Source organism: Oryctolagus cuniculus, chromosome 1 (genome assembly GCF_051225735.1).
Source record: "Oryctolagus cuniculus isolate XC-2025 breed Fujian yellow rabbit chromosome 1, ASM5122573v1, whole genome shotgun sequence".
In the NCBI taxonomy this organism is placed as follows: domain Eukaryota; kingdom Metazoa; phylum Chordata; class Mammalia; order Lagomorpha; family Leporidae; genus Oryctolagus; species Oryctolagus cuniculus.
In genome coordinates, this window is record NC_142867.1 from 118,901,250 (window position 1) to 118,925,991 (window position 24,742).

The following is a 24,742-nucleotide window of genomic DNA, read 5'->3' on the forward strand; positions in this document are numbered from 1 at the left end:
CGTCACTTCTCGACCGTCAACCAAACTGTTCAGAGCACGTTCTTTCCGCGCTCTTCGCTTCCTCGCGCGGGCCTATGACAGCTCGGCGGGAGCACACAGTCCCGCCTCCAGACGGCGAATTGACATTTATGTTGACCAATTAAAAAGCGGTAGAGCGGTGGGGTCCGCCCTTCTCCCCTGGACAGACAGGGCCACAACCCTATAGCTCTCCGGAGTTGTCGTATTGGTTCGAAGCCAGCCAATGGAGTGCGTTCCGGGAGGCGGGCCGGCTGTTGCCAGGGTTGGGTGCGCCGCTGAACGGATGGCAGAAAAGAGCTGAGCGGATTGCTGAGGACCGCTGGGCAGGTGAGCAGGCCATAGGATATAACTTGAGCATGAATGTCAGGAACTGTATAGGGCGTTGGTGGAGCTGAACGAACTGCAGGAGGCAGGGCTCTGAAAGGGGGAGGGGAGGAGGGCATAGGGCCTTGTAGAGGGGGCGTGGGGTGTGGTGTGCGGAATCCCGGAATGGTAGGGTGCGAGGGGTCTGGGGAGGGATTCTGCTTAGGTCAGGAGGAGGTGGGAAAGACCGGATCCTGGGCTGCTCGTGGGGGGAGGGTGCGTAGGATGCCCAGGTGGTGGTGCTGGGTGGGTGGTGGCAGAGGTGTTTGGTTCTGTGAGGGTGGGAGGGAGAGGGAGGTGGGACCCGCAGGAGAAACCAGACGGACGGCGAGTGGAGGGGTGCGAGGGGGTGTGGGACCGTGTGTAGGGCAGCGGGGCTGGTGGGAGTTAGACAGACAGGTGTCACAACCTGCAGGGCCCAGCAGAGGAAGAGTGGATCCCAACAGTCTCCGAGTGCCTTTGCCCTTATTTGCCTTGGTGGAGTGTGCAATTGACCAGAGAGCACACGCTGGAAACTGGCTTACGGTCCTGCCTTAAATGACCAGCTTCCTCACTCAGCTTAAAGGTAGAAGGCCTACACTTAACTCTTACCTTCCAGGTATGTGGTCTGTATCAGTTTAGCGGCGTTAAATTTGCTTCTATTCCAGGCATTTCAGAAAACAGTCCCAAGTCCGAGAGGTAGGGACGGGTTGTTGACTTCCTGTAGTTAGATCTGCATTTTTGATTTCAAGATTTTCCTTTGGGATTTTAATTAAACACGCACCTATCTAAAATTGCTCTTCAGGGATGGTTAATTATGGAAAAGATGCTTAACTTCTCACTGCAGGGCACAGGAATATGTGGTTCTTCATGCCCTTGACCGAGTCCAGCGTTATTTTTTCCTCTTCTCCAGTAGCAGTGGGGAAAAGATCAGGGAGAATACAGTTCCTGTATTTCCATCATAGTCTAGAACTGTGTTATGTATTCTTTGTTATTAGTTTATCACTGGGCCTTGATGGACTTACAGTTTAAGAAGGTGGTACTGTCTTATACAGAAGTAGCTAACTTCTCCAGTAAACATGCTATAAAAATAATTTTTGTCCATCACATGATTACTATTCTGACCTATCTTGCAGACTACCTGCCTCAATATTTTTTAAGTATTTGTTTATTTATTTGAAAGGCAGAGTTTCAGAGAGGCAGAGGCAGAGGCAGAGAGAGAGGCCTTCCATCCGCTGGTTCACTCCTCAATTGGCTGCAATGGCTGGAGCTGCACCGATCTGAAGCCAGGAGCTTCTTACAGGTCTCCCACGTGGATACAGGGGCCCAAGCACTTGAGCCACTGCTTTCCCAGGCCACAGAAGAGAGCTGGATCAGGAGTGGAGCAGCCAGGACTTGAACTGGCACTCGTATGGGATGCTGGCACTGCAGGTGGTGGCTTTGCCTGCTACGCCACAGCGCCAGCCCAATGTTTGGTTTTAAGTTATAATTTTTTTTCCTCTCTGACCTTTTTCTGCTTCAGTAAGAAAAGTTTATTTTCTTTTCCCTCCAGATCTGGTGCCAGGAACTATCTTTGTGTCATGGACTCTGACTTAGTTACAGGGATGCTTTGAAGCATCACCTGAAGGGAGTGTAGACCTGAGCGGTAGATACAGTGTGATGTTGGGAGTTGAAAGTACAGTGATTGTGCGTATTGCCCCCTCCCTTTCTTGAGTGTATGATTGTACCTTGTTAGTGATCAGGCATGCTGCTTTCTCTACCCTACAGCCCCACTGGGATTGGAACAGAAACTCTTGGAGCCAGTTAATTGAAGCTTCAATTTAGGGCTGAAAATTGCGCTGATTCAGTCGTGACTTCTATTTTTCCCCTTTCTACTTTCACTTCTGTACTCAACGCTCATTCCTTGCTTTTTTTCATATCGTCCTGCCTTTTCCAGAAGGCTCTCTCCATTTCATTATTTTTTTACCTTCATTTCCAGCTTTTCTTTTTAATTTTTACATCTTTCCCCTCCACTCTCTTTTTTGTGTTTCTGTTTCTGCTTTACTCTTTTTGTACAGTATGCTTGCCAGTTGTGCTGAGGTACTTGTTAGCTGGGAGGCAGTGAATAATTTAATTATGGGTGCTTTACTCTGATCACTTTATTTTAGTCTTGACGCATAGATCTGGCTTGTGTCTACTTCCTTGCAAGGAGGTCATACTTGAGGCATCACTTGGGTCTTAGTATTAGTTCTGACCCTCTCTGGTGTTTTAGTAGCTCATCTGTATGGTTTTCTTTCATCATAAACCATGAATGTTAATTAAGTGAATTGAAGGTGATCAATATACTGTGGTCTTGACTTTTCCATTTTAGCTGTTTGAGTGTCGTCTGTGGCCACCATTGATGTCAAGATGACTAAGCTTGGATTTTTGCGGTTGTCCTATGAGAAGCAGGACACACTTCTGAAGCTTCTCATTCTGTCAATGGCTGCTGTGTTATGTGAGTGTGCACGTGGTCCTTTCTTTCTTTAGGGATATAATGGAGAAAATCTTAATATACCTTGTTTTTTAAAATTATTTTTATCTTATTTGAAATAAAGATAGAACAAGAGAGAAACACACAGAGATAACCCATGCACTGGTTCATTCCCCAGGTGCCTGAAATAGCCAGGGGTAGGCCAGGCCGAAACCAGAACTGAGAACTCAGTCCAGGTCTCCTATGTGGGTGACGGAGACTCTAAATTATTATTTTTTATTTTATTCATTTATTTATTTGAAAGGCAGAGTTACAGAGAGGCAGAGGTAGAGAGAGAGAAAGGTCTTCCATCCACTGGTTCACTCCCCAGATGGCCATAGAGCCAGGCGCTTCTTCTGGGTCTCCCATGTGGAAGCAGGGGCCCAAGCACTTGAAGCCATTTCTACTGCTTTCCAAGGCCATAGCAGAGAGCTGGCTTGGAAGTGGAGCAGCCAGGACTCAAACCAGCACCCATGAGGGATGTGGCCCTGCAGGTGGCAGCAATCCCCACTACTCCACAGCATTGGCACCTATTATTTTTCAACAGAGAATTTTTTTAAGGATTTATTTATTGAAAAGACAGAATTGCAAAGAGAGGGAGAGGGAGATCTTCCATCTGCTGGTTCACTTCCCAAATGGCCAGGCCAAAGGCAAGAACACGGAATTCCATCCAGGTCTCCTGTGCAGGTGGGCCTTCCACTGCCTTCCCAGGTGCATTAGGAGGGAGCTGGATCGCAAGTGGAGCAGCTAGTACTTGAACCAGTGCTCATATGGGATGCTGTTGCAAGTGGCAGCTTAACCCAGTGTGCCACAATGGCAGCCCTGGGATCCAGGTATTTGAGCCATCATCACTTGCTGCCTCCCAGGGTGTGCATTAGTAATAAACTAGAGTCAGAACTGAGCACAGGCTTGAACCTCGGCATTAGTATTTTTGAAAGATCCTTGACTACTTTCTCTGTTTTTTAGATTTTTCCAGCTCTTCATTAGTCAAAAGTGTTGTCTAGCATGCCATATCTTTTGGTTTGCTCCAAGGTTAAAGTTAATTGTGTGTGAGGAAGGAGTCAACATTTATAAAAGATGACCACGTATGTTGAATTTGGTGTTGATAGGTGAATGTAATTGTTAAGAGGGTTTGTATAGTAAGTAGTTAAGTGGCTCCCACCTTAGTGGAAAATATAGATGCCATTGTCAGAGGAAGACAAACTTCTTTGTTTATTGTACGTGGAGAGAGGTAAAGACTTTATTCAAGTATTCTTTTATATTTGCTATGACCTCTGTGCTGAATAATGCTATTTTCTCAGTAATACTGTCTATCTACAATTGATCTTTCATGGCACATTCCCATGAAAATATTAATTCTCTGGTTTTTGCAGCTTTCTCCACTCGTCTCTTTGCTGTCCTGAGATTTGAAAGTGTTATCCATGAATTTGATCCGTGAGTACTCTGCTTGATCTGGTGTAATTTGCTTTTGGAGGAATTCTGGTATACAGATTTCAGATTTAAGTTCCAGTCAGTTCTCAATGATGAGAATATGCTTTCAGTATGTTTACAGGGAAAAGATATTTAAGTTTTCCAAAGGAGACAATTATCCTTTTGCACCATTCTATTGAAACTGACCAGTGAGTGTTAAGTTCAAAAAATGTGGGCAGTATAGCTGGTGTGCCTGTGTATCACTCAAGACCTGGCTGTGCTGAACTATCTTTTATTTTTATTCATTTTTTTGACAGGCAGAGTTAGACAGTGAGAGAGACAGAGAGAAAGGTCTTTGTTCCATTGGTTCACCCCCGCAAATGGCCACTGCGGCCAGCGCGCTGCGCCAATCTGAAGCCAGGAGCCAGGTGCTTCCTCCTGGTCTCCCATGCGGGTACAGGGCCCAAGCACTTGGGTCATCCTCCACTGCCTTCCTGGGCCACAGCAGAGAGCTGGACTGGAAGAGGAGCAACCGGGACTAGAATCCAGGGTACTGGCGCCGCAGGCGGAGGATTAGCCTAGTGAGCTGCGGCGCCAGCCAGCTATGCGAAGGGAAGTCTGGCTTCTTAGTTTGCTCAATAGCAAATTTAGGAAAAGGGGCCAGGTGTGAACTTAAGGCTCAAAAGAGAATTACAAATCACGAACTGTTTAGCAATTTATTTGATAGAAATTGGTTTTTTGGTTAAATTCTAAGGTATTGAAGAAAATTTAAAGCCATGTTTGATTAGGGATTTTTTTAGATAGATGAATAGGCGAAAGCCCTTAGTGATAGCAGTAACTAACATATTACTAATTATTCATTTTGTTGGAAACACTGTTTCATGGATTTCTCCAAATCACAATAACCCGTGAGATGGAGGTATTATTATCTAGTTTTCACAAATGAGGAGACTTGTGCTGAGAGAGGCAGCTGTCCAGAGTTACACATGTTAGTAAGTGCAGGAGCTAAGATTTGAATAGAGTTTCATTTGATTCTAGAGACTGGAGTCACCGAGTTACTTTCCTTCAAGTAAAGACTCATAAAAATTTGTAGAGCCAGAATAATAAATTTTTGAATTCCTGTTCAACTTGTGGAACATTGATTCTAAAGTTTAATGCCTACACTCATTTGCAATGGCTGAAACTGGGCCAGGCCAAAGCCAGGAGCAAGGAACTTCATCGGGGCCTCCCATGTGGGTGCAAGAGCGCGAGTACTTGGGCCATCCTCTACTGCCTTCCTGGTGGCACTTTAACAGGGAGCTGGATTAGAAGTGGAGTGGCTGGGACTTGAATTGACACCCACATGGGATGCTGGCACGTGGGCCCTTGGAAGAGCAAATATTGAGGTGAGACTGTCAGGGGAAACAAGTATCTGTTCTGTAGTCAGAGCTGGAAGGGACCATGAAAGTATGGGATTTGAAACATGTTTTGTAGAGAAGGAAACTGAGGCCCACAGAGTGACCCTAGTCCAGACATATTTCCATTAACTTATGCTTCTTCTGCTGCCTGCTAGTGGATTAAGGACACACTTAACCCTGTCACTTAAGTTCTGTCACATGTTGACTGTTCTCTTCCCTTCTGTCTCTCTTGACAGTTATAAAAATAACAGTCATCAGTGACAAACAGAAGGACAGAGATTTCTGCTATCTGCTGCTTATACTTCAGCTGTTTTTTTTTTTTTAATGATTTATTTTATTTATTTGAAAGAGTTACAGAGAGAGGTAGAGACACAGAGAGGGGTCTTCCATCTGCTGGTTCACTCCCCAGATGGCCACAACAGCCAGAGCTGTGCCGAGCCGAAGCCAGGAGCTAAGAGCTTCTTCCAGGTCTCCCACGTGGGTGCGGGAGCCCAGGCACTTGGGCCATCTTCTGCTGCTTTCATAGCAGAGAGCTGGATCAGAAGAGGAGCAGCCGAGACTAGAACCTGTGCCCATGACGGATGCCAGCACTTCAGGCGAGGGCTTTAACCTGCTGCGCCACAGCGCTGGTCCCCCTATACTTCAGCTATTAAAACCTGAATGACCAGGGACAATGACAGGAGAATGGATAGTCATGATTATCTGTAGTAATTAAACTAAGTTAGTTTGAGGCCCTATTATTTATTTACTTATTTTTGCTTGCCTTTCTTTTTTTTCATATTTCTTTTAAAATTTCTTTTTAAAAAATATTCACCAGTGTATTTATTTGAAAGGCATACTGACAGAGACAGAGAAGTTTTCCATCAGCTGCTTCACTCCTGACATGGCCATAATGGCCAGGCCACAGCCAGGAGCCTGGGAGTCCATGTGGGTCTCCCACATACGTGGCAGGTCCATCCTCCACTGCCTTCCCAGGTACATTAGCAGGAGCTGGATGGGAAGCAGAGGAGCTAGCACTCGAACTGGCATTCCATGTCAGAATCAAAAGCCATGGAATGCCAGTTTCATAAATGGTGGTGTGCCACAATGCCAACCCCTTCTTTTTATTTTTAAAGTTTTATTTATTTATTTATTTGAAAGAGTGACAGAAGGAGAGAGCTAGTGAGAGAAAGAAAGAAAGTGATCTATTCTCTGGTTCATTTCCCTAATGGCCACAACAGCCAGGGCTTGACCAGACTGAATCCAGGAGCCAGGAATTCCATCCTGGTCTTCCATGTGGGTGACAGGGACCCAAGCACATGAGCCATCCTCTGCTCCTTCCCAGAGAGTTGAATCAGAAGTGGAGCAATGGAGAGACGGGTATTGTGGCATAGCAGGTTAAACTACCTCTTAGAATACTGGCATCCCATATGGATGCTGGTTTGAGTCCTGGCTGCTCCACTTCCAATGCAGCTCCCTGCTGATGCTCCTGGGAAAGCAACAGAAGATGGCCTAAGTGCTTGGGTCCCAGCCACTCACATGGGAGACTTGGAAGAAACTCTTGGCTTCTAGCTTTGGTCTGGCCTAGCCCTGGCCCTTATGGTCATTTGTGGAGTGAACCATCAGATGGAATGTCTCGCTCCTTTTCTCTCTCCCTCTTTGTAACTCTGTCTTTCAAATACAGAAATAAATCTAAAACAATAGTGGAACAGTGGCACTTGAATTGATACTCTGATGTGGAATGTAATCATCCCAAGCAGTAGCTTAACCCGCTGTGCCACACAGCTCACCCCAGCCCACTGTGCCACAAAGCCCATCCTTCTTACTTCTTTTTACAAGTATAACTTAAGAGAAATATTATATAGCGTGGTCCTAAAGAACTTTGTCTTTACTTTTAAAACTTTAAGCATTTTATTTAAGATTTTTTAATGTAATCTCTATTTTTATGGTACTATGTCAAGAGCGTTCGGAATTATTTTAAATAACATGAGTAGATCTTGTTACAAGTTTAAACTCTGATTAAGAAGTTTGTGTTCTTGGCATGGGTTAATTTTTTTGCTTCCTGCATATGGTGTTATACCAACATCTTTCAAAGATGCTCATCACTTGAAGTTATCATTGTGTCCTTGTGTGTGGTATAGAAGTTATTTTTGGCATGTTCCTGTCACTCAGAAAGAACCAACATGTGTTGGTGCCCACATCTTGTTTTCTGGGTGCTTGAATTCCCTGACTGGTCACAAGGGCTTCACATGCCAGCCTGCTAAAATATCGTGTTTGAACTCTATGTGGTAAAGTTATTCTGCGGTCTCATTTTCTTAGGGTGGAAGAAATATTTTAGTTCAAGCAAGTGTGGAGCTAGAAATAAGGAAATTTAAGTAAAGTGATTTTCATGGCACAACTTTTGGTATCAAACTCACTTTCCTTTGAATAGGGATAAATTCCTCAATGGTGTAGCCTGAGGAGCAAAATTCAGAGCAAATTAGTATAAATGTTTGAGTATGAAGAGGAGGAAACATCCTTTTTTTTTTTTTTTTTTTTACTATAGGTACTTTAATTATCGGACTACCCGGTTCCTGGCCGAGGAGGGGTTTTATAAATTCCATAACTGGTTTGATGACCGGGCCTGGTACCCTTTGGGACGAATCATAGGAGGAACAATATACCCAGGTGAGGGGTTAGGATTTAAAAAAACAAAAAGCCAAAGAGCAGCTCAAAAGCAATAGCCCTTTCTGCACGGTTTTGCATTCATTGGTTTCAGTTATGTACAGTTATCCATGATCTAAAAATGCTAAATGAAAAATTCCAGGAATAAATAGTGTGCTGTAGCATGATGAAAACTCCTGCAGTCTTGCTTGGGATGTGAATCTGCCCTTTGTCCGACATATCCACACTGTTTATACCACCTGTCTGTTAGTCATTGAGCTGCTGCCTCCGGTTATGTTTGGTTATAGGGTTCAATACTATGGCATATGTTCAAGGATTCACTGGGGGCCTGTTTTAGTCCATTTTCTATTGTAGTAGATTCTCAAGACTGGGTCATTATTTTGTTTTTTGACACATTTTTTAAAAGATTTACTTTATTTGAAAGGCAGAGTTACAGAGAGAAAGAAGGAGCAAGAGAGAGCGAGAGAAAAAGATATCTTCTATCCACTGGTTCACTTTCCAAGTGGCTGCAACAGCTAGGGGCTGGTCCAGGCCAAAGCCATTAGCTTGGAACTCCAATCATGTTTCCCACTTGGGTGGCAAATGCCCTAGTTCTTGAGCCTTCTTCTGCTGTCTTCCCAGGCACATTAGCAAGGAGCTGGATTGCAAGTGGAGCAGCCGGGACTTGAACTGGTGCTCTGATATAGGATGCTGGCTTCGCAAGCAGTGGCTTAACCTGCTGCAGCACCCATGCAAGCGCCCCCAAGACTGGGCAATTTTTAAAAAAGAGGTTTAAGGGCCTGTGCTGTGACATAGTGGGTAAAGCTGCTGCCTGCAGTGCTGCCATCCCATATGGGCACCGGTTCGAGTCCCGACTACTCCACTTCCGATCTAGCTCCCTGCTATGACCTGGGAAAGCAGTAGAAGATGGCCCAAGTCCTTGGACCCCTGCACTCGTGTGGGAGACCCAGAAGACGTTTCTGGCTCCTGGCTTCGGATCGGCACAACTCTAGCCGTTGCAGCCAATTGGGGAGTGAACTAGCAGATGGAAGACCTCTCTCTCACTCTGCCTCTCCTTCTCTCTCTGTGTAACTCTGACTTTCAAATAAATAAATAAATCTTAAAAAAAAAAAAAAAAGATTGGGCACTAGCATCTGCTTGGCTTCTGATGAGGGCCCTGTGCTTTGTTAAGTTAGGACAGAAAGCAGGGCAAGTGGGCACATGCAGAGTGGAAAAAGAGGGCTGAATTTCCACCACAGCTAACCCATTTCTGTGAGAAAACCATCGATGTCTTCATGCATGTGCAGAGACTGTGACCTAGACACCTCCCGTGAGGCCCTACCTCCCAGCAGTGCTCCATTGTGGAGTTAAGTCTCCACACTGGTTTTAATGGGAATAAAGCGTATTCAACTGCAGCAGAGTATTGGAACATATCCCTTGTGGGTAAGGGGGTACTACTATATCTGTATGCTATAGTACGACATCTTTCACTTTTATTCGATTCTTCTTGTGACACTTGTAATTTCATTCTGATTACAGAGTTTCAAAAGTGTAGCTTATAAAGATAGAATAAGTGTGGGAGAGTAGAGATGGGTGAGTTTACAATCTGGACTTGTGATTGAATATTTAGGAGACAAATTCATAGGCATCCTACAGTTGCCATAGTAGTGTTTCTGGTGGTTTCTTTATTGATACTCTGATTTTCCCTTTTCCTCTTAAGGTTTTTGTCTTATTAGAACAACCTAATGCAGTTTCTTCCTGTTACAGGCTTAATGATTACCTCTGCTGCAATCTACCATGTGCTGCACTTTTTCCACATCACCATTGACATTCGGAATGTCTGTGTGTTCCTGGCCCCTCTCTTCTCCTCCTTCACTACCATCGTCACGTACCACCTTACCAAAGAGCTCAAGGTGAAGGCTTTGGGTGCCTGGAGCTTGGGAATGAATGTTGTTGAGCCTCTCCAGTTGATGCTAGAGGGTTGTGGGACTGCGAGCCTTCGAAGGGCCTGGAGACCAAGGCTAATGACAGCTTTTATTGGACTGAATGACTTGGGTTCATTCCAAGCCCTCCCTAGGATTTATGGATTCTTGTCATTATTAACTGCGTATCCTCATGAAAGAGTGTTTGAGAGTCAAATGTAAATTGCTACATAAAGGGAAAAAAAATAAACAAAATGTCAGTCCTCAAAGTGTAGGGAAGAAGGGAAAAATAACTTCATGAAGTTTTCCAAAGTGGTTAGTTCATCTGCCAGAGATAAGCACTTGGCAATTAATTGCTGACTTTTTTCCAACATTTGTTTTAAAGTTCTTAAAACATTTGACTTCTATAGTAGGTTCAATAATGCTGACTGTCTTTTTCCAGATTTCAGCACTGCTGACCCTTGCTCCCTGGATGCTATTCTTAGTTTTTGGCTGTGGTGCCAGGGAGATACCGGAGAGGTGATAAACTAGTTGGAGGGCTTGGGAAATCTGAGTTTAATTTGGAAAACTGTTCATCCTTCTCCTTGCTGCCCTTGTCCCAGACAATTTCTTGTTGTGTTGGAGTGTGAGTTACATATTTTTCTCCCCACCTCCCGTTTTTTTTTTTTAAGATTTACTTATTCTGAAAGTTAGAATTAGAAGGAGAGATAGAGAGATCCAGATCTTCCACCTGCTGGTTCACTCCCCAGATGAGAGAGAGAGGCGAGATCTTCCATCTGTTGGTTCACTCCCCTGATGGCTCCAATGACTAGTGCTGGGCCAGGCCGAAGCCAGGATCCAGGAGCTTCAATCTGGGTCTCATATGGGTGGCAGTGGCCCAAACAGTTGGGCCATCTTCTGCTTTTCCCAGGCCATTAACAGGGAGCTGGATCAGAAGTAGAGCAGCTGGGACATGAACTGGCACCCATATGGGATGCTCGAATCTCAGGTGGCGGCTTAACTTGGGATGCTACAAGGCCAGCCCTTTTTTCTGAGCTCAAAAGTTCCCTGATGATATTCCAATATAATGATCTAAGCTCCTGGCTTCTTCCTTTTAGGTAGATTATCACCTACTCTGTTGACTTTGTAGCTCAAATAATATTCTTCTTTTGGTTATCCTCACTTGGCATTTAGAAGCATGACTGATGTTTCTGTGATGTACAAATACTGTTAGGGGTAAGGACTGATAAGCCTGGAGGTACTGAAAGTCAATCTGTTCTGGGGCAGCATCGGTGGTTGACAGTTCTCATGGTGTATCTGTCTTCAGCATCTGTGTACTCCGTTTCAGACTTGGTGAACCAATTCCCGTCATGGGGAATTGGTTGTGAAATTTGTAGCTTGCTTGTGCTGTGAGCATTTCTAGCATCCCACATCTACCTTGAAAATTATTGGGCTGTTTTCTGGACCCATTATAAACAGAATGGACTAGTTCTGTATCCCGAGTAGAGTGGTGTGAAGGTCTTATTACCCTTCTTTTCTTGCAGGATGCAGGGGCTGGGCTGCTTGCTGCTGCCATGATAGCTGTTGTCCCTGGATATATCTCCCGATCTGTGGCTGGCTCCTATGATAATGAAGGTGAGACTTTAACATGCTGAAGGAGATTTGTTCAGCTCATTGTCCAACAGAGCTTCATAAGGTTAAGTAGAATGCAGGTCTGCTGCTCAGCATTAATAAAAATGGCATTTGGGTGAGAAGATTAGAAATGGGCAGGAAGGGATCCCAGACAAGTTCATCCCTTCTGGAATGACAGCTGGATGCATTTCTTTTTTCTTTTTTTTCTTTTTTAAAATCTATTTGAAAGTCACAGTTACACAGAAAGAGGAGAGGCAGAGAGGGAGAGGGAGAGGGAGAGAGAGAGGGAGGTCTGCCATCCACTGGTTCATTCCCCAGTTGGCTGCAATAGCTAGAGCTAGGGCTATCCGAAGTCAAGAGCCAGGAGCTTCTTCTGGGTCTCCCAAGTGGGTACAGGGACCCAAGAACTTGAGTCATCTTCCAGTGCTTTCCCAGGCCATAGCAGAGAGCTGCTTCAGAAGTGGAGTAGCTGGGACTCGAACCGGCACCCATATGGGATGCTGGCACTGCAGGCGGCGACTTTACCTGCTACACCACAACGCTGGCTCCATGGGTATTTTCTTAGAGGCTTTTTATTTATCTCCGGACTCAGAGTTAATTGTTCTAACATTATAATCACTTGCTTTATTTTTCTAGGTAAGGGGAATAAGTATCCTTAAAACCATAATGACTTTTATTAACTTATTTTCAAATTCAACATATATTGAATGTTACTGAGAGAACATAGTATTATGTATTATAAAGATAGGTAATGAATAAGACTGTTGGCTTATAATTACTAAGGAAGATAAAAGTGGACCTATAAAAATAACTTCAACGAAAAGTAGCAAGTACTAGGTGTAATGATAGAAATATGAAGAGAATACTTCAGGAATGTAGTGCAAGGAGAGATTAATTCAGATTTGGGGATCAAGGGAGGCTTTTTGGAAGTGGTTCAGGTTAACTGGGCCCTGAAATTGGACTTCTTTTATGAGAGGGACAGTCAGTATAAGGACCAACTTGGGTTAAGGTGTGGAGGCGGGGTGGTGCATGGTGGTGTGGGATATCTTTAGGACCAGGTTAACAGGGGATTTAGTGCCTGCAAAGAGCAAAAATAACAATAACCAACATTTACTGAGTGCTCACTATATGCTAGGTACTGTTTTAAGTGCTTTACATGCATTAATTGTATTTGTCTTCACAACAGTGTAATGAAGTACATACTATTACAGACTCCTTTTTATGGGACCCTGGGGAAAGGGAGGTAAAATGATTTGTCTCCAATTACACTGTTACCTGATAGTGAACCTGAGGTATGAATCCAGGCTGTCCATTTCAGAGCCATATTTATAGCCACTGTGCTAGCATGATGACCTCTTCATTAATTTTTGGTGTGTTTTTTCTGCAGGGATTGCCATTTTTTGTATGCTGCTTACCTACTACATGTGGATCAAGGCAGTAAAGACTGGTTCTATCTATTGGGCAGCCAAGTGTGCCCTTGCTTATTTCTATATGGTAACTTTTCTATATTTTTAAATTTTAAAATTCCCTGAATACTCTTATTTCCTCTGGATATTAATTAGTTGACCAACTTTCTTGCTTTTAAAAATATTTTATTTATTTATATGAAAGGCAGAATTACAGAGAGAGAGGAAGATACAGAATGTGATGGAAAGAAAAATCTTCCATCCACTGTTTTATTCCCCAGTAGGCCACACATGGCCAGGGCTGATCCACACCAAAGCCAGGAGCTGGAACTCCGTGTGGGTCTCCTATGTGTGTGGTAAGGATCCAAGTACTTGGGCCATCTTCTGCTGCCTCCCCAGGCGCATTGGTGGGAAGCTGGATTGGAGGTGGAGCTATGGGGATCAAACTCATATGGGATGCTGGGATTGCAGGTGACAGCTTAATGTGCTATACCACCATGCTGGCCCTAATTTACTAACTTTTTTTCCCTATTTTTAAAGCTTTATTTTATTTATATGAAAGTCAGAGTTACAGAGAAAGGGGGAGAAACAGATCTTCCATCCACTTGGTTCATTCCTTAAATGGCTGCAGGAGCCTGGAACTGTATGCAGGTCTCCCATGTGTGTGCCAAGTACTTGGGCCATCTTCCACTGCTTTCCCAGGTGCATTAGCAGGAAGCTGGATCAGAAATAGAGCAGCCAGGGCATCACAGGTAGCAACTTAACCTGCCATACCGCAACACCGGCCCCATTCAACTTTCTTTTCTGATATTTTCCCCTAAAATTTTTCTCCATCTAATATATTTTTTCTTTTTCTTTTTAAATATTTATTTTATTTGGAAGGCATAGCGGCATAGAGAGAGACAGAGAAAGATCTTCCATCTGTTGGTTCACTCCTCAAATCACCGTGATGATCAAGGCTGGGCCTGGTCAAAGCCAGGAGCCAGTAACTCATCCAACTCTCCTATATGGGTGGTAGGGACCCAGTCTGAACCACAGCTATGATATGGGATGCTGGTGTTGCATGTGGCAGCTTAACCCGCTGAGCCACAATGCTGGCCCCTTTATTGTATTTTTTCCTTTCAATCTTATGTTTATACTTCAGGTGTTTCCCCTAACTACTTCTGTGTGCTTATGTATCCCTAAATCCTTTGTGTGACTTTATACTAGATTGCATCTAGGTTACCCGAGACTTGGGTACTTTTGTTATGTGATCATGACATCAGTAGCCACAAGGAAGCAGGACTGAGATACAGTAATAAGTTTGAATTTTTTTTTCCTACTTAAAAAGTTACTTAAACTTAAACTTTTTAAGTTACTTGGTAAAGTTAAAGTTTATAGTTAATATTATGAGATGCTCTTTAAAAAGGCCACAGGTGACATTCTGAGGTACACTGCTGGTGGTCTGAGGAGGAGTGCTCAGAGGGACTGTTGTTTCTCTCCTGCTGTAGGTCTCTTCATGGGGGGGTTATGTGTTCCTGATCAACTTGATCCCGCTCCACGTCCTGGTGCTGATGCTCACAGGCCGTTTCTCCCATCGAATCTACGTGGCCTACTGTACCGTCTACTGCCTGGGTACCATACTTTCCATGCAGATCTCCTTTGTGGGTTTCCAGGTGAGCCCTAGACTGAGTGCAGTTTTTAGCTTCTATTTTTTCTAAGCCATTTCCAACTACATTGATTGATCTTGGGTTCTTTTAAGAAGAGTAAGACATGTTCACAGCTCTGATCTTGGACTGCTTGTGTTAACTGATGCAACAGAAGTATTGATCATTACAATCTGCTTCCAGGACCAGGTTAAAATATATTTGTTCCAGTAGGTTTGAACTCAGTGACTCTTACTTTGGCTTAAGTTTATGGGAGGTGGAGGGATATTTTGTTTGAGCTGTGTTGATGTGAGTGTTCAAAACTGTGTTTTCCCATCTTTTGTAATTCCAGTGACCTAATTTAATAGCAGTGGATCCCCATGTTTAGATTGAGGACTTTGTGCAAGCCCTTCAGGAAGCAAAGTACATACCTTTTAACCTCATCACTCTGTAGGGTATACGAACAGCTATTAAATCAGAATAATATGTGATTTCCCATTAGAATTCTCATGAAAGTAGAACCATTATTCTGAGGTTAGCAAATATTTCTTTATTGATTGCCTAGTACATGCAATTTGCTAATGACTAGGAAATATAAAAAAGCAAAATTATGGTTCCAGTCCTTAAGACAGTCTCTTTTGGGGGGGGGGGTAGAGTTACAGAGCGAGAGAGGGAGAGAGGTCTTCCATCCACTGGTTCACTCCCCAAATGGCAGCAACTTAGCGGCTAAGCCTAAGCCAGGCCAATGCCAAGAGCCGGGAGCATCTTCCCACATGGGTGCAGGGGCCCAGGGACTTGGGCTATCTTCTGCTGCTTACCCAGGGCCATTAGCAGGGGGTTGGATCAAAAGTGGAGCAGCTGGGACTTGAACCAGTGCCCACAGGGGATGCTGGCACTGCAGGCCTCCTTCACCGTACTTTCCAACCAAAACCCTGATTCCACGTCTAGATTAGGAAGCTGTCTCCTGCTATCAAGATTCGGTTTTCATTCAAATTACTTCTGTAGATTCTGTACTGGCAGGACATCAGTCTCAGCTTTGGAGTGCAGAGCTTAGCTGAAGGAAGCCACTGGTAGATAGAATTAGCAGTGAAGATTCCAGGAGAACACAAAGTGTGCTATATGGGCATATAGATCAGCAGACAGGTTTTTTACAGATGTTCTTGGAAAAGCATCTGCATCAAGGTTCAAAAGAAAGAATAAACCTCTACTAATAACTGTGGTAGAACTTCAAAAAAGTGAAGCCCAAATACAATGATAAGCTTAGTTGGTACTCAGATATTGATGTCATTAAATAAATATTCTTGTCTGTGAACAAAATATGCCAAATCATGGACAAATAGTCCAAACTGATCTAAAGTGAGTTTCCAGAGTTTTTGCCCAATCTCTGTCGACATTTAGGAATCCAGAGAGCTTCTGCTTGGGGAGACACATAGGTTGGTGAAGAGTTTATGGCCAATATCTTACCAGTTTAAAATACAACTTCCAAATTCTTTTTATTTTTTTTTTTTAAGATTTATTTTTAACTATTTGAAAGGCAGAGTTACAGAGAGAAAGCGAGAGAGAGTGTGTGTGCTTCCATCCACTGGTTCACTCCCTAGATGGCCGCAATGGCCAGGGCTGGGCCAGGCTGAAGCCAGAGCCAGGAGCCAGAACCTTCTTCCAGGTCTCCCACATGGGTTGCAGGGTTCAAGGACTTGGGCCATCTTCCGCTGCTTTTCCCAGGCCATTAGCAGAGAGCAGGATTAAAGTGGACCAGCCGGGACTCAAACTGGCACCCATATGGGATGTGGGCGTCGCAAGCAGTGACTTTGCCCACAACGCCAGCCTCAGTTTCCAAATTCTTAAGCACAGATTTGTTTAGTGATATAATCTCATTCTTATTTGTTTTGGGCCTTTTCCTGCTTTGTGTGTCTGAAAAAAGAATTTAGAAGAAGAAACAAACCACTTGCCATTGTATTTGCAAATATAAAGATTTTTCTAACCAGCTGAATCTTGTAACACAGGTTAAAGATGGGGGTGAAATAGTTTGCCTTCAAGAATTAAGAGATGTTCTAAATCAATTTTCTGCATGCTGTCTTAACATCCCCACTGACTGTGATAGCCACTAGAGTTTGAGAACTGTTAATCTAAAGCAAAGCATGATGAAGTGCTAGAAGAGATCTGAAGTGCTGAGGAACATAGTGGAGAGTGATGGGTTTGGCAGATTAGGAAGAGATGGTGTTTGTATTGGACCTTGAATGACTGGAAATTCAGGGGAAGTTGCAGTTTATATTAAGGAAATGATTATGATGATGTATGGTGTGTTCTTAGGCACTCCTGAAATATCCTTTAGAAAATGTGGCAGGTGAATGAACCCCTCCCTAAATTGGCCCTGCCTTCTTTGGGGGCCTCAGAACTCATTTGACCCTTTGGCCTGAACTAGATCAGGATAAAGCAGTTCTGGGCTGGACTCACTGATTTTTCCCTGAATATTATCACCATCTATTTGCTTTCCCCTGCAGCCTGTCCTCTCGTCGGAGCACATGGCAGCCTTTGGGGTCTTTGGCCTCTGCCAGATACATGCCTTTGTGGATTACCTGCGCAGCAAGTTGAACCCACAGCAATTTGAAGTTCTTTTCCGGAGTGTCATCTCCTTGGTGGGCTTTGTCCTTCTCACTGTGGGAGCTCTCCTCATGCTGACAGGTAGGGAAGGCTCACATTCAGTGCAACTGTATAACTCTGGAAAGAAAGTATTTTGTGACCACAGAAGATTCTTTCCTGTTTGTCTGTTTATTTCAAGCCCATGATGTCCTACTTTTTAACATCTAATCCACTTGTCAGCCCAGCACAGCAGAGAGTGTCTAGTTAGAGTAGCTCTTAGTCATAGCTGGTGAAAGGGCTGTACCTTACCTTAGTAATCTTCCCTTCTTTATATTTCCTACTGATTGAGTGGTAGAAATCCTTATATTGTTTATTATACTCTACAAAGTGGCACCCGTCTAATCCGATGGGAACTAAATCATGCTGTACTTTTACTTATCCATTTTTCGCACTTCTCCTTCTCAGAGGCTAATTTGATTTTGCTCAAGTCTCTGTGCATTGGCCAACTCAGAGCAGGGCCGGAGGACAGTTGACTTGGCCTTCTCTAGAGTTGGTCTTGGTCCGACCAGATTTCACCTAAAGCCTTCCGTTTGGCATTTCTACCTCTGTCCTCTGAATTTATGTGCAGCCTGACTTTATCCTCTTGACTGTGCTGATGAAAGCACTGTCAAGTTGGAAAGAAGGGAAGGAGTAAAACTCCTTAAGTATTGGTGGCATTTAAGCAAAAGCCTAGTCCTTTTCTGTCTCTGAGAATCTCATTAATTTGGGATGTTGTCATTAACCAGGATCAGTTGTTCGTTTGTTTCAGGACTGTCTGTGAAGTAATTTTATTGCCTTTATGCTGCCAGGAAAAATATCTCCCTGGACGGGCCGTTTCTACTCACTGCTGGATCCTTCTTATGCTAAGAACAACATCCCCATCATTGCATCTGTATCTGAGCATCAGCCCACAACCTGGTCCTCCTACTATTTTGACTTGCAGCTCCTCGTCTTCATGTTTCCAGGTTTGTCTGCCTTGTGTTCTTAAGTGTATTTCATCATAAGAATTTCCACTTGATTTCAAGTATGTGAACTACCCTTATCCATGTTTTTGACCTGTGTCATAAAGAGGAAGGTTAAGCATATTTTTCTAACATTTAAAGCAGACTAGAAGTTGAATGGTTATAGATATGGGCAAGTTTAGAGCCTCCGTTTTTCTGCCCATTTATGTTATAAGTTAAAATTCAACTCTGATTTTTATTCAGGTTGCTTTTTTTAAAAAATATTTATTTTATTTATTTGAAAGAGAATTACAGAGAGAGGTAGAGACAGAGAGAGAAGTCTTCCATCCGCTGGTTCACTCCCCATATGGCCACAATGGCCAGAGCTGCGCTGATCTGAAGCCAGGAGCCAGGAGCCTCTTCCAGGTCTCCCACGGGGGTGCAAGGGCCCAAGAACCTGAGCCATCTTCTATTGCTATCCGAGGCCATAGCAGAGAGCTGAATTGGAAGTGGAGTAGCCAGGACTTGAACCTGTGCCCATATGGGATGCCGGCTCTTCAGACCAGGGCTTTAACCCACTGTGCCACAGCGCTGGCCCCAGTCCTCTCCCTTCACCTCATTTTACTTCATGGCAACATTGAAGTTCCAAAATGGGCGCTGCTGAAGCCTCTTCCCTAAGTTACCTGGCCAATCCACATACATTAGAATTTACCAACGTTAACGATCTTTTTTTTATAAAATAGCATTTTTTTCTCATTGTGAAAATAATTTGTATATTGTAAAAATATATATGTAAGTATAAATGAAAAAAGGAAAAATTGCAGTTCTCACCACACATCTCTTGACACTTATTTTATTTTTTAAAGATTTTTTTTTTTATTTGAAAGGTAGAGTTTTAGAGAGGCAGAAGCAAAGAGAAGGCTTCCATCTACTGATTCTCTCCCCAAAAGGCTGCAATGGCTGGGGCTGATCCAATCTGAAGCCAGGAGTCAGGAACTTCTTCCAGGTCTCCTGTGAGAGTTTAGGGGCCCAAGCACTTGGGCCATCTTCTACTGCTTTCCCAGGCCATAGCAGAGAGCAGGATTGGGAGTGGAGCAGCAGGCACTGCAGGTGGCAGGTTTTACCCATTACGCCACAGCACTGGCCCCCTCTAGCCACTATTAATGTTTTAGTTATACGTTTATTCAATTATGTATTTATTTTAAAGATTTTATTTTATTTATTTGAAAGGCAGGGTTAGAGAGAGAGAAAGAGAAAACTTCCATCCTCTGGTTCACTCTCCAAATGGCCAGAACAGCTGGGGCTGGGTCAAGCTGAAGCCAGGAGCCAAGAGCTTTTTCTGCATCTCTTACATGGGTGCAGGGGCCCAAGCGCTTGTACCATCCCTCACTGCTTTCCCAGGCACATTAGCAGGGAGTTGGACTGGAAGTTGAGCAAACAGGACTTGAACCAGTGCCCATATGGGATGCCGGTGCTGCAGGTGGTGGCTTAACCTGCTACACTGCACTATTGGCCCCATCAATTATATATTTATTTTAAAACATTTGAGAAGCACAGGTACCCAAGCACTTGAGCTGTTGTGTGCTGCCTCCCAGGGTATACCTTAGCAGGAAGCTGGATCAGAAGTAGCGGAGCATTGACTCAAACCCGGGCATTCCAGTATGGGCTATGGGCATCCCAAGTGACATCTTAACTGTTAGGCCAGGTGCCCACTCTATCCAGTTATTTATTGAATAGAATAGGATTATGTAGCTTATCCCCCTCTGATTTCTGTAACTTCATAGGAATCATAGTCTCTATATATTTATATATATAGTCTTCTATATATTTATAGAAATATATAAGATATAGCATTTAAAAATTTTTTAAAATACAGAAGTGGGTGCTGGCGCTGTGGCATAGTGGGCTAAGCCTCCACCTGCTGTGCTGGCATCCCATAAGGGTGCTGGTTTGTATTCTGGCTGCTCCTCTTCTGATCAGCTCTCTGCTATGGCCTGGGAAGGCAGTAGAAGATGACCCAAGTGTTTGGGCCCCTCACATATGTAGGAGACCTGGAAGAAGTTCCTGGCTCCTGGCTTTGGATCGGCTCAGCTCAGGCTGTTGCAGCCATTTGGGGACTGAACCAGTGGATAAAAGACCTTTCTCTCTGTCTTTCCCTCTCTCTCTCTCTCTCTCTCAAATAAATAATAAAAATCTTAAAAAGAAAATACAGAGTTATGAAAAGATGTTAAGAAGGCAAATGGTCCTGTGTCTCATGTGATAGTATTTCGTTTTTTCTTTTCTTTTTATTTATTTATTTGAGCAGAGTTACTGAGAGGCAGAGACAGAGGCAGAGAGAGAGAGAGAGTCTTCCACCCCCTGGTTCGCTCCCCAGATGGCTGTAATGGCTGGAGCTGGGCTAATCCGATGCCAGGAGTGTGGAGCTTCATCTGGATCTCTCCTGTAGGTGCAGGGACCTAAGGAAATGGGCCATCTTCCGCTGCTTTCCCAGGCACACTAGCAGGGAGCTAGATTGGAAGTGGAGCAGCTGGGACTGGAATTGGAAACAATATGGAATGCTGGCACTGCAGGTGGTAGCTTTACCTGCTATGCCACAGTGCTAGCCCCCCCCCCCCCTTTTTAAAGACTTATTTGAATGACAGAGTGACAGAGAAACAGAGACAAAGAGATCTTTCTGCTGGTTCACTCCTCAAATGGCTGCAATAACCAGGGCTGGGCCAGGCCAAAACTAGGAGCCAGGAACTTCTTCCATGCCTCCTATGTGGGTAGCAGGGAACCAGAAACTTGGGCTTCTTCTACCGCTTTCCCAGGCCATTAGCAGGGAGCTGGATCGGAAGTGGAGCAACTAGGACTCAAACCTGGTGACCGTGGCTTAACCTGCTTCCCCACAGTGCTGCCCTGATAAATTCTATTTTTAAAAAAGTGATCTATTAAAAATAGTTGAAGGGCTGGCACTGTGGTGTAATGGGTAAAGCTGCTGCCTGCAGTGCTGGCATCCCATGTGGGTGCTGGTTCAAGTCCTGGCTGCCTCATTTCTGATCCAACTCTGCTATGGCCTGGGAAAGCAGTAGAAGATGGACCAAGTTCTTGAGCCCCTGTACCTGTGTCAGAGACACGGAAGAAGCTCCTGGCTCCTGGCTTCCGATTGGCTCAGTTCCAGCCATTGGAGCCAATTGGGGAGTGAACCAGCAGATGGAAGACCTCTCTCTCTCTGCCTCTCCTTCTTTCTCTGTGTAACTCTGACTTTCAAATAAAAAAGTAAATCTTTTTAAAAACAAGTTTAAAAATTAGTTAATGTTTATTTATTTTCATTTTATTTGAAAGGCAAAGAAAGATCTATCCACTAATTCATTCCCCAAGTGACAACAACGACTCCGGGTGGGTTAGCCCGAAACCAAGAGCGTAGATCTCAATCTGAGTCTCTTGAGCTGTTGTTACCTGCTGCCTCCCAATATGCTCATTAATAGGAGTTGGAATCAAAATAGATTCCATTTTATAAATATACTATAATCAACTCCTTACTGTTAGACATTTAAGTTGTTTCTAACCTTTTTCTATTATTTACTTGTTAAAGATTTAGTTATTTGAAAGTCAGAATTACAGAGAGAGAGGGAGAGACAAAGAGAGATCTCTGTCCACTGGTTCACTCTGCAAATGGCCGCAATGCCCAGGGCCAGTCCAGGACAAAGGCAGAATCCAATAACTGCATCCAAGTTCCCCATGTGGATGCAGGGTCCCAAGCACTTGGGCTCTCCTCAGCTGCTTTTCCAGACACATTAACAGGGAGTGGGATTGAAAGTGGAGCAGCTGGGACTTGAACTGGCACCCATATGCGATATCAGCACTGTGGACAGTGGCTTAACCTGCTTAACTACGGTGCTGGCCCAGATTTTTTTTTTTTTTTTTTAAGATTTATTTTATTTTTATTTGAAAGGCAAAGTTACAGAGAGAGAGAGAGGGAGAGACAGAGAGAGGTCTTCCATCCACTGGTTCACTCCCCAAATGGCTACAATGGCCGGAACTGGGCTAGGCCAAAGCCAGGAGCCAGGAGCTTCTTCCAGGTTTCCCACATGGGTGCAGGGCCCAAGCACTTGGACCATCCTCCACTGCCTTCTCAGACACCTTAGCAAAGAGCTAGTTGGGAAGTGGAACAGCTGGGACTTGAACCAGTACCCAAATGGGATGCCGGTATTGCAAGAGGCAGCTTAACCCTCTGCGCCACAATGCTGGCCCCATCTTTTTCTATTTTAAAGGGTGCTGTAGTAAACATTCTTTGAAAATTTCTATGATTTTTTTTTTTAGGCTACATTGTTGGAACTGGAATTGCCGAGTTAAATGTGTGGAATTATCCGTATAATGAAGCTACTTTCCCTTGTAGGTTCCTATGGACAGGGCTCAGCTGCTTACTTTTCTTCCCTCTTTTGTAGTTGGCCTCTATTACTGCTTTAGCAACCTGTCTGATGCCCGGATTTTTATCATCATGTATGGTGTGACCAGCATGTACTTTTCAGCTGTGATGGTGAGGAATGCTCTCAGTCCTAGCAAACCTTTCAACCCCTAATTTTTTCTGCCTGATAGGATTCAGAAAGTACTGATGATTGTGCCAGTGCTTCCCTCTGAGCACTGGAAGGGCTGAATTATAGAGCTGCCTGTTGTTGATCCTTTCCAGGAACGTGTAAGACACACATTCTGGTTGTGGGATTGGCATTCAACTTTCTTGGATTCATGGCTTTGTGTTAGAAAGCTACTCTTGCACTTCATTGGAGAATGTGACCCTGGGTGTCTCAAAAAGGAAGATAATATTTTTTTCATGAAGGCTGGGAATAATATCCAATGCAAGATTTTTTTTAATATTTATTTATTTGAAAGTCAGATTTAGAGAGAGGGAGAGGCAGAAAGGTCTTCTATCCGCTGATTCACTCCCTACATGGTCACAGTGGCCAGGACTGGGTCAGACTGAAGCCAGGAGCCAGGAAATTATTTTGGGTCTCCCACATGGTGTTAGACACCCAAACACTTGAACCATATTTCACTGCTTTTCCCAGGCCATTAGTAGGAAGCTGAGTTGGAACTGGAACAGCTGGGACACTAACTGGCACCCATATGGGATGCTGGCATTGCAGGTGGTCCTTTTACCCACTGCACTGCAATGCTGGCCTCTAGTGCTAGGAGGAAGTGTATGTATTATAATAAAACAATATTTTTTTCTACTCTTTTTGATTTCAAGCCACAGTTAGTAAATATAATTTATGTCCTGTCGTTACTCAGGACAAACACACATATACAGCTGTATATAACTGAAACAAAGTTTAAGAAATACATAACTTCTGTAGCTCTATCAAGTGTTTTCCATTTTCATTGAAAAATCATGTTTAATAAAAATCCCTAAATTGATATCATGATATAATAGTAGGTTGTTATCTATAAAACACAGATTAGACTGATCATACCTCTTGTGTTTTTTAGGTGCGTCTGATGTTGGTGTTGGCGCCTGTTATGTGCATTCTTTCTGGCATTGGAGTTTCCCAGGTGCTATCCACATATATGAAGAATCTGGACATAAGTCGTCCAGACAAGAAGAGCAAGAAGCAACAGGATTCTACATACCCTATTAAGAATGAAGTGAGAATTAAGTAATGCTAAGGAGAATTTTGGGAAGCTGTTTGTGTGTGTGTGTGTGTGTGTGTGTATGTGTCTGTGTTTGACTTGGGGAGTAACATAGAGCACTATCATAAGTTGTCAGAATTGATGCATGTAGCCCCTGACTTACTTTGATCCATCATATCTACATTGACTGTGTGTAAGCAGCTGTCATATGTTGCGCAAATGTAGTATGGTTTACCACATAATTCTTTCTCATTTAGGTGGCAAGTGGGATGATATTGGTCATGGCCTTCTTTCTCATTACCTACACCTTTCATTCAACCTGGGTGACCAGTGAGGCCTACTCTTCTCCCTCCATTGTGCTGTCTGCCCGGGGTGGGGATGGCAGTAGGATCATTTTTGATGACTTCCGAGAAGCGTATTATTGGCTTCGTCACAATACTCCAGAGGTAAAATTGGAGCAGTGGGACTGTGGGGAAGGGAAGACGTTTGATATTTAGAGAATCATATAACTTTCAAATAGGTGAGAAGCTTGGAGAAATTGGAATTTTAGAATCCTAGTATTGAGTAAGTCTTAAAGGTCAGTCTCCATTCAGTTCAGGGATGTCTTCTATAGTGATCCTGACTGATAATTGTCTAGACATTGGCTACCTCTAACATTTTAATTTATACCTTTCGAGGATCTGAAATGATTTCCTTTACAGTAGCTATTGGGAATAGCATTTCTGAGTCTG

The 24,742-nt window shown here is 43.8% G+C and overlaps 1 protein-coding gene across 3 annotated transcripts in view; it reads left to right on the top strand.

Annotated features, from left to right (window-relative positions):
• The first annotated feature begins 271 nt into the window (after positions 1 to 271).
• Positions 272 to 24,742, top strand: part of STT3A (STT3 oligosaccharyltransferase complex catalytic subunit A) — a 31,625-nt gene continuing 7,154 nt past the window's right edge. Inside the window, exons 1-14 of one of the 3 annotated variants that reach the window (XM_008259704.5) lie at positions 272 to 345; positions 797 to 979; positions 2,711 to 2,836; positions 4,225 to 4,285; positions 8,183 to 8,304; positions 10,048 to 10,193; positions 11,726 to 11,816; positions 13,201 to 13,307; positions 14,710 to 14,874; positions 17,346 to 17,526; positions 18,273 to 18,428; positions 22,832 to 22,923; positions 23,871 to 24,026; positions 24,269 to 24,457. In XM_008259704.5, the coding sequence (XP_008257926.1) occupies positions 2,749 to 2,836; positions 4,225 to 4,285; positions 8,183 to 8,304; positions 10,048 to 10,193; positions 11,726 to 11,816; positions 13,201 to 13,307; positions 14,710 to 14,874; positions 17,346 to 17,526; positions 18,273 to 18,428; positions 22,832 to 22,923; positions 23,871 to 24,026; positions 24,269 to 24,457 (1,554 nt within the window). In that variant the 5' untranslated portion in view covers positions 272 to 345; positions 797 to 979; positions 2,711 to 2,748. The remainder of the gene's footprint in view (positions 346 to 796; positions 980 to 2,710; positions 2,837 to 4,224; positions 4,286 to 8,182; positions 8,305 to 10,047; positions 10,194 to 11,725; positions 11,817 to 13,200; positions 13,308 to 14,709; positions 14,875 to 17,345; positions 17,527 to 18,272; positions 18,429 to 22,831; positions 22,924 to 23,870; positions 24,027 to 24,268; positions 24,458 to 24,742) is intronic. The other 2 variants (XM_051848207.3, XM_002708666.6) reach the window with 2 other exon arrangements.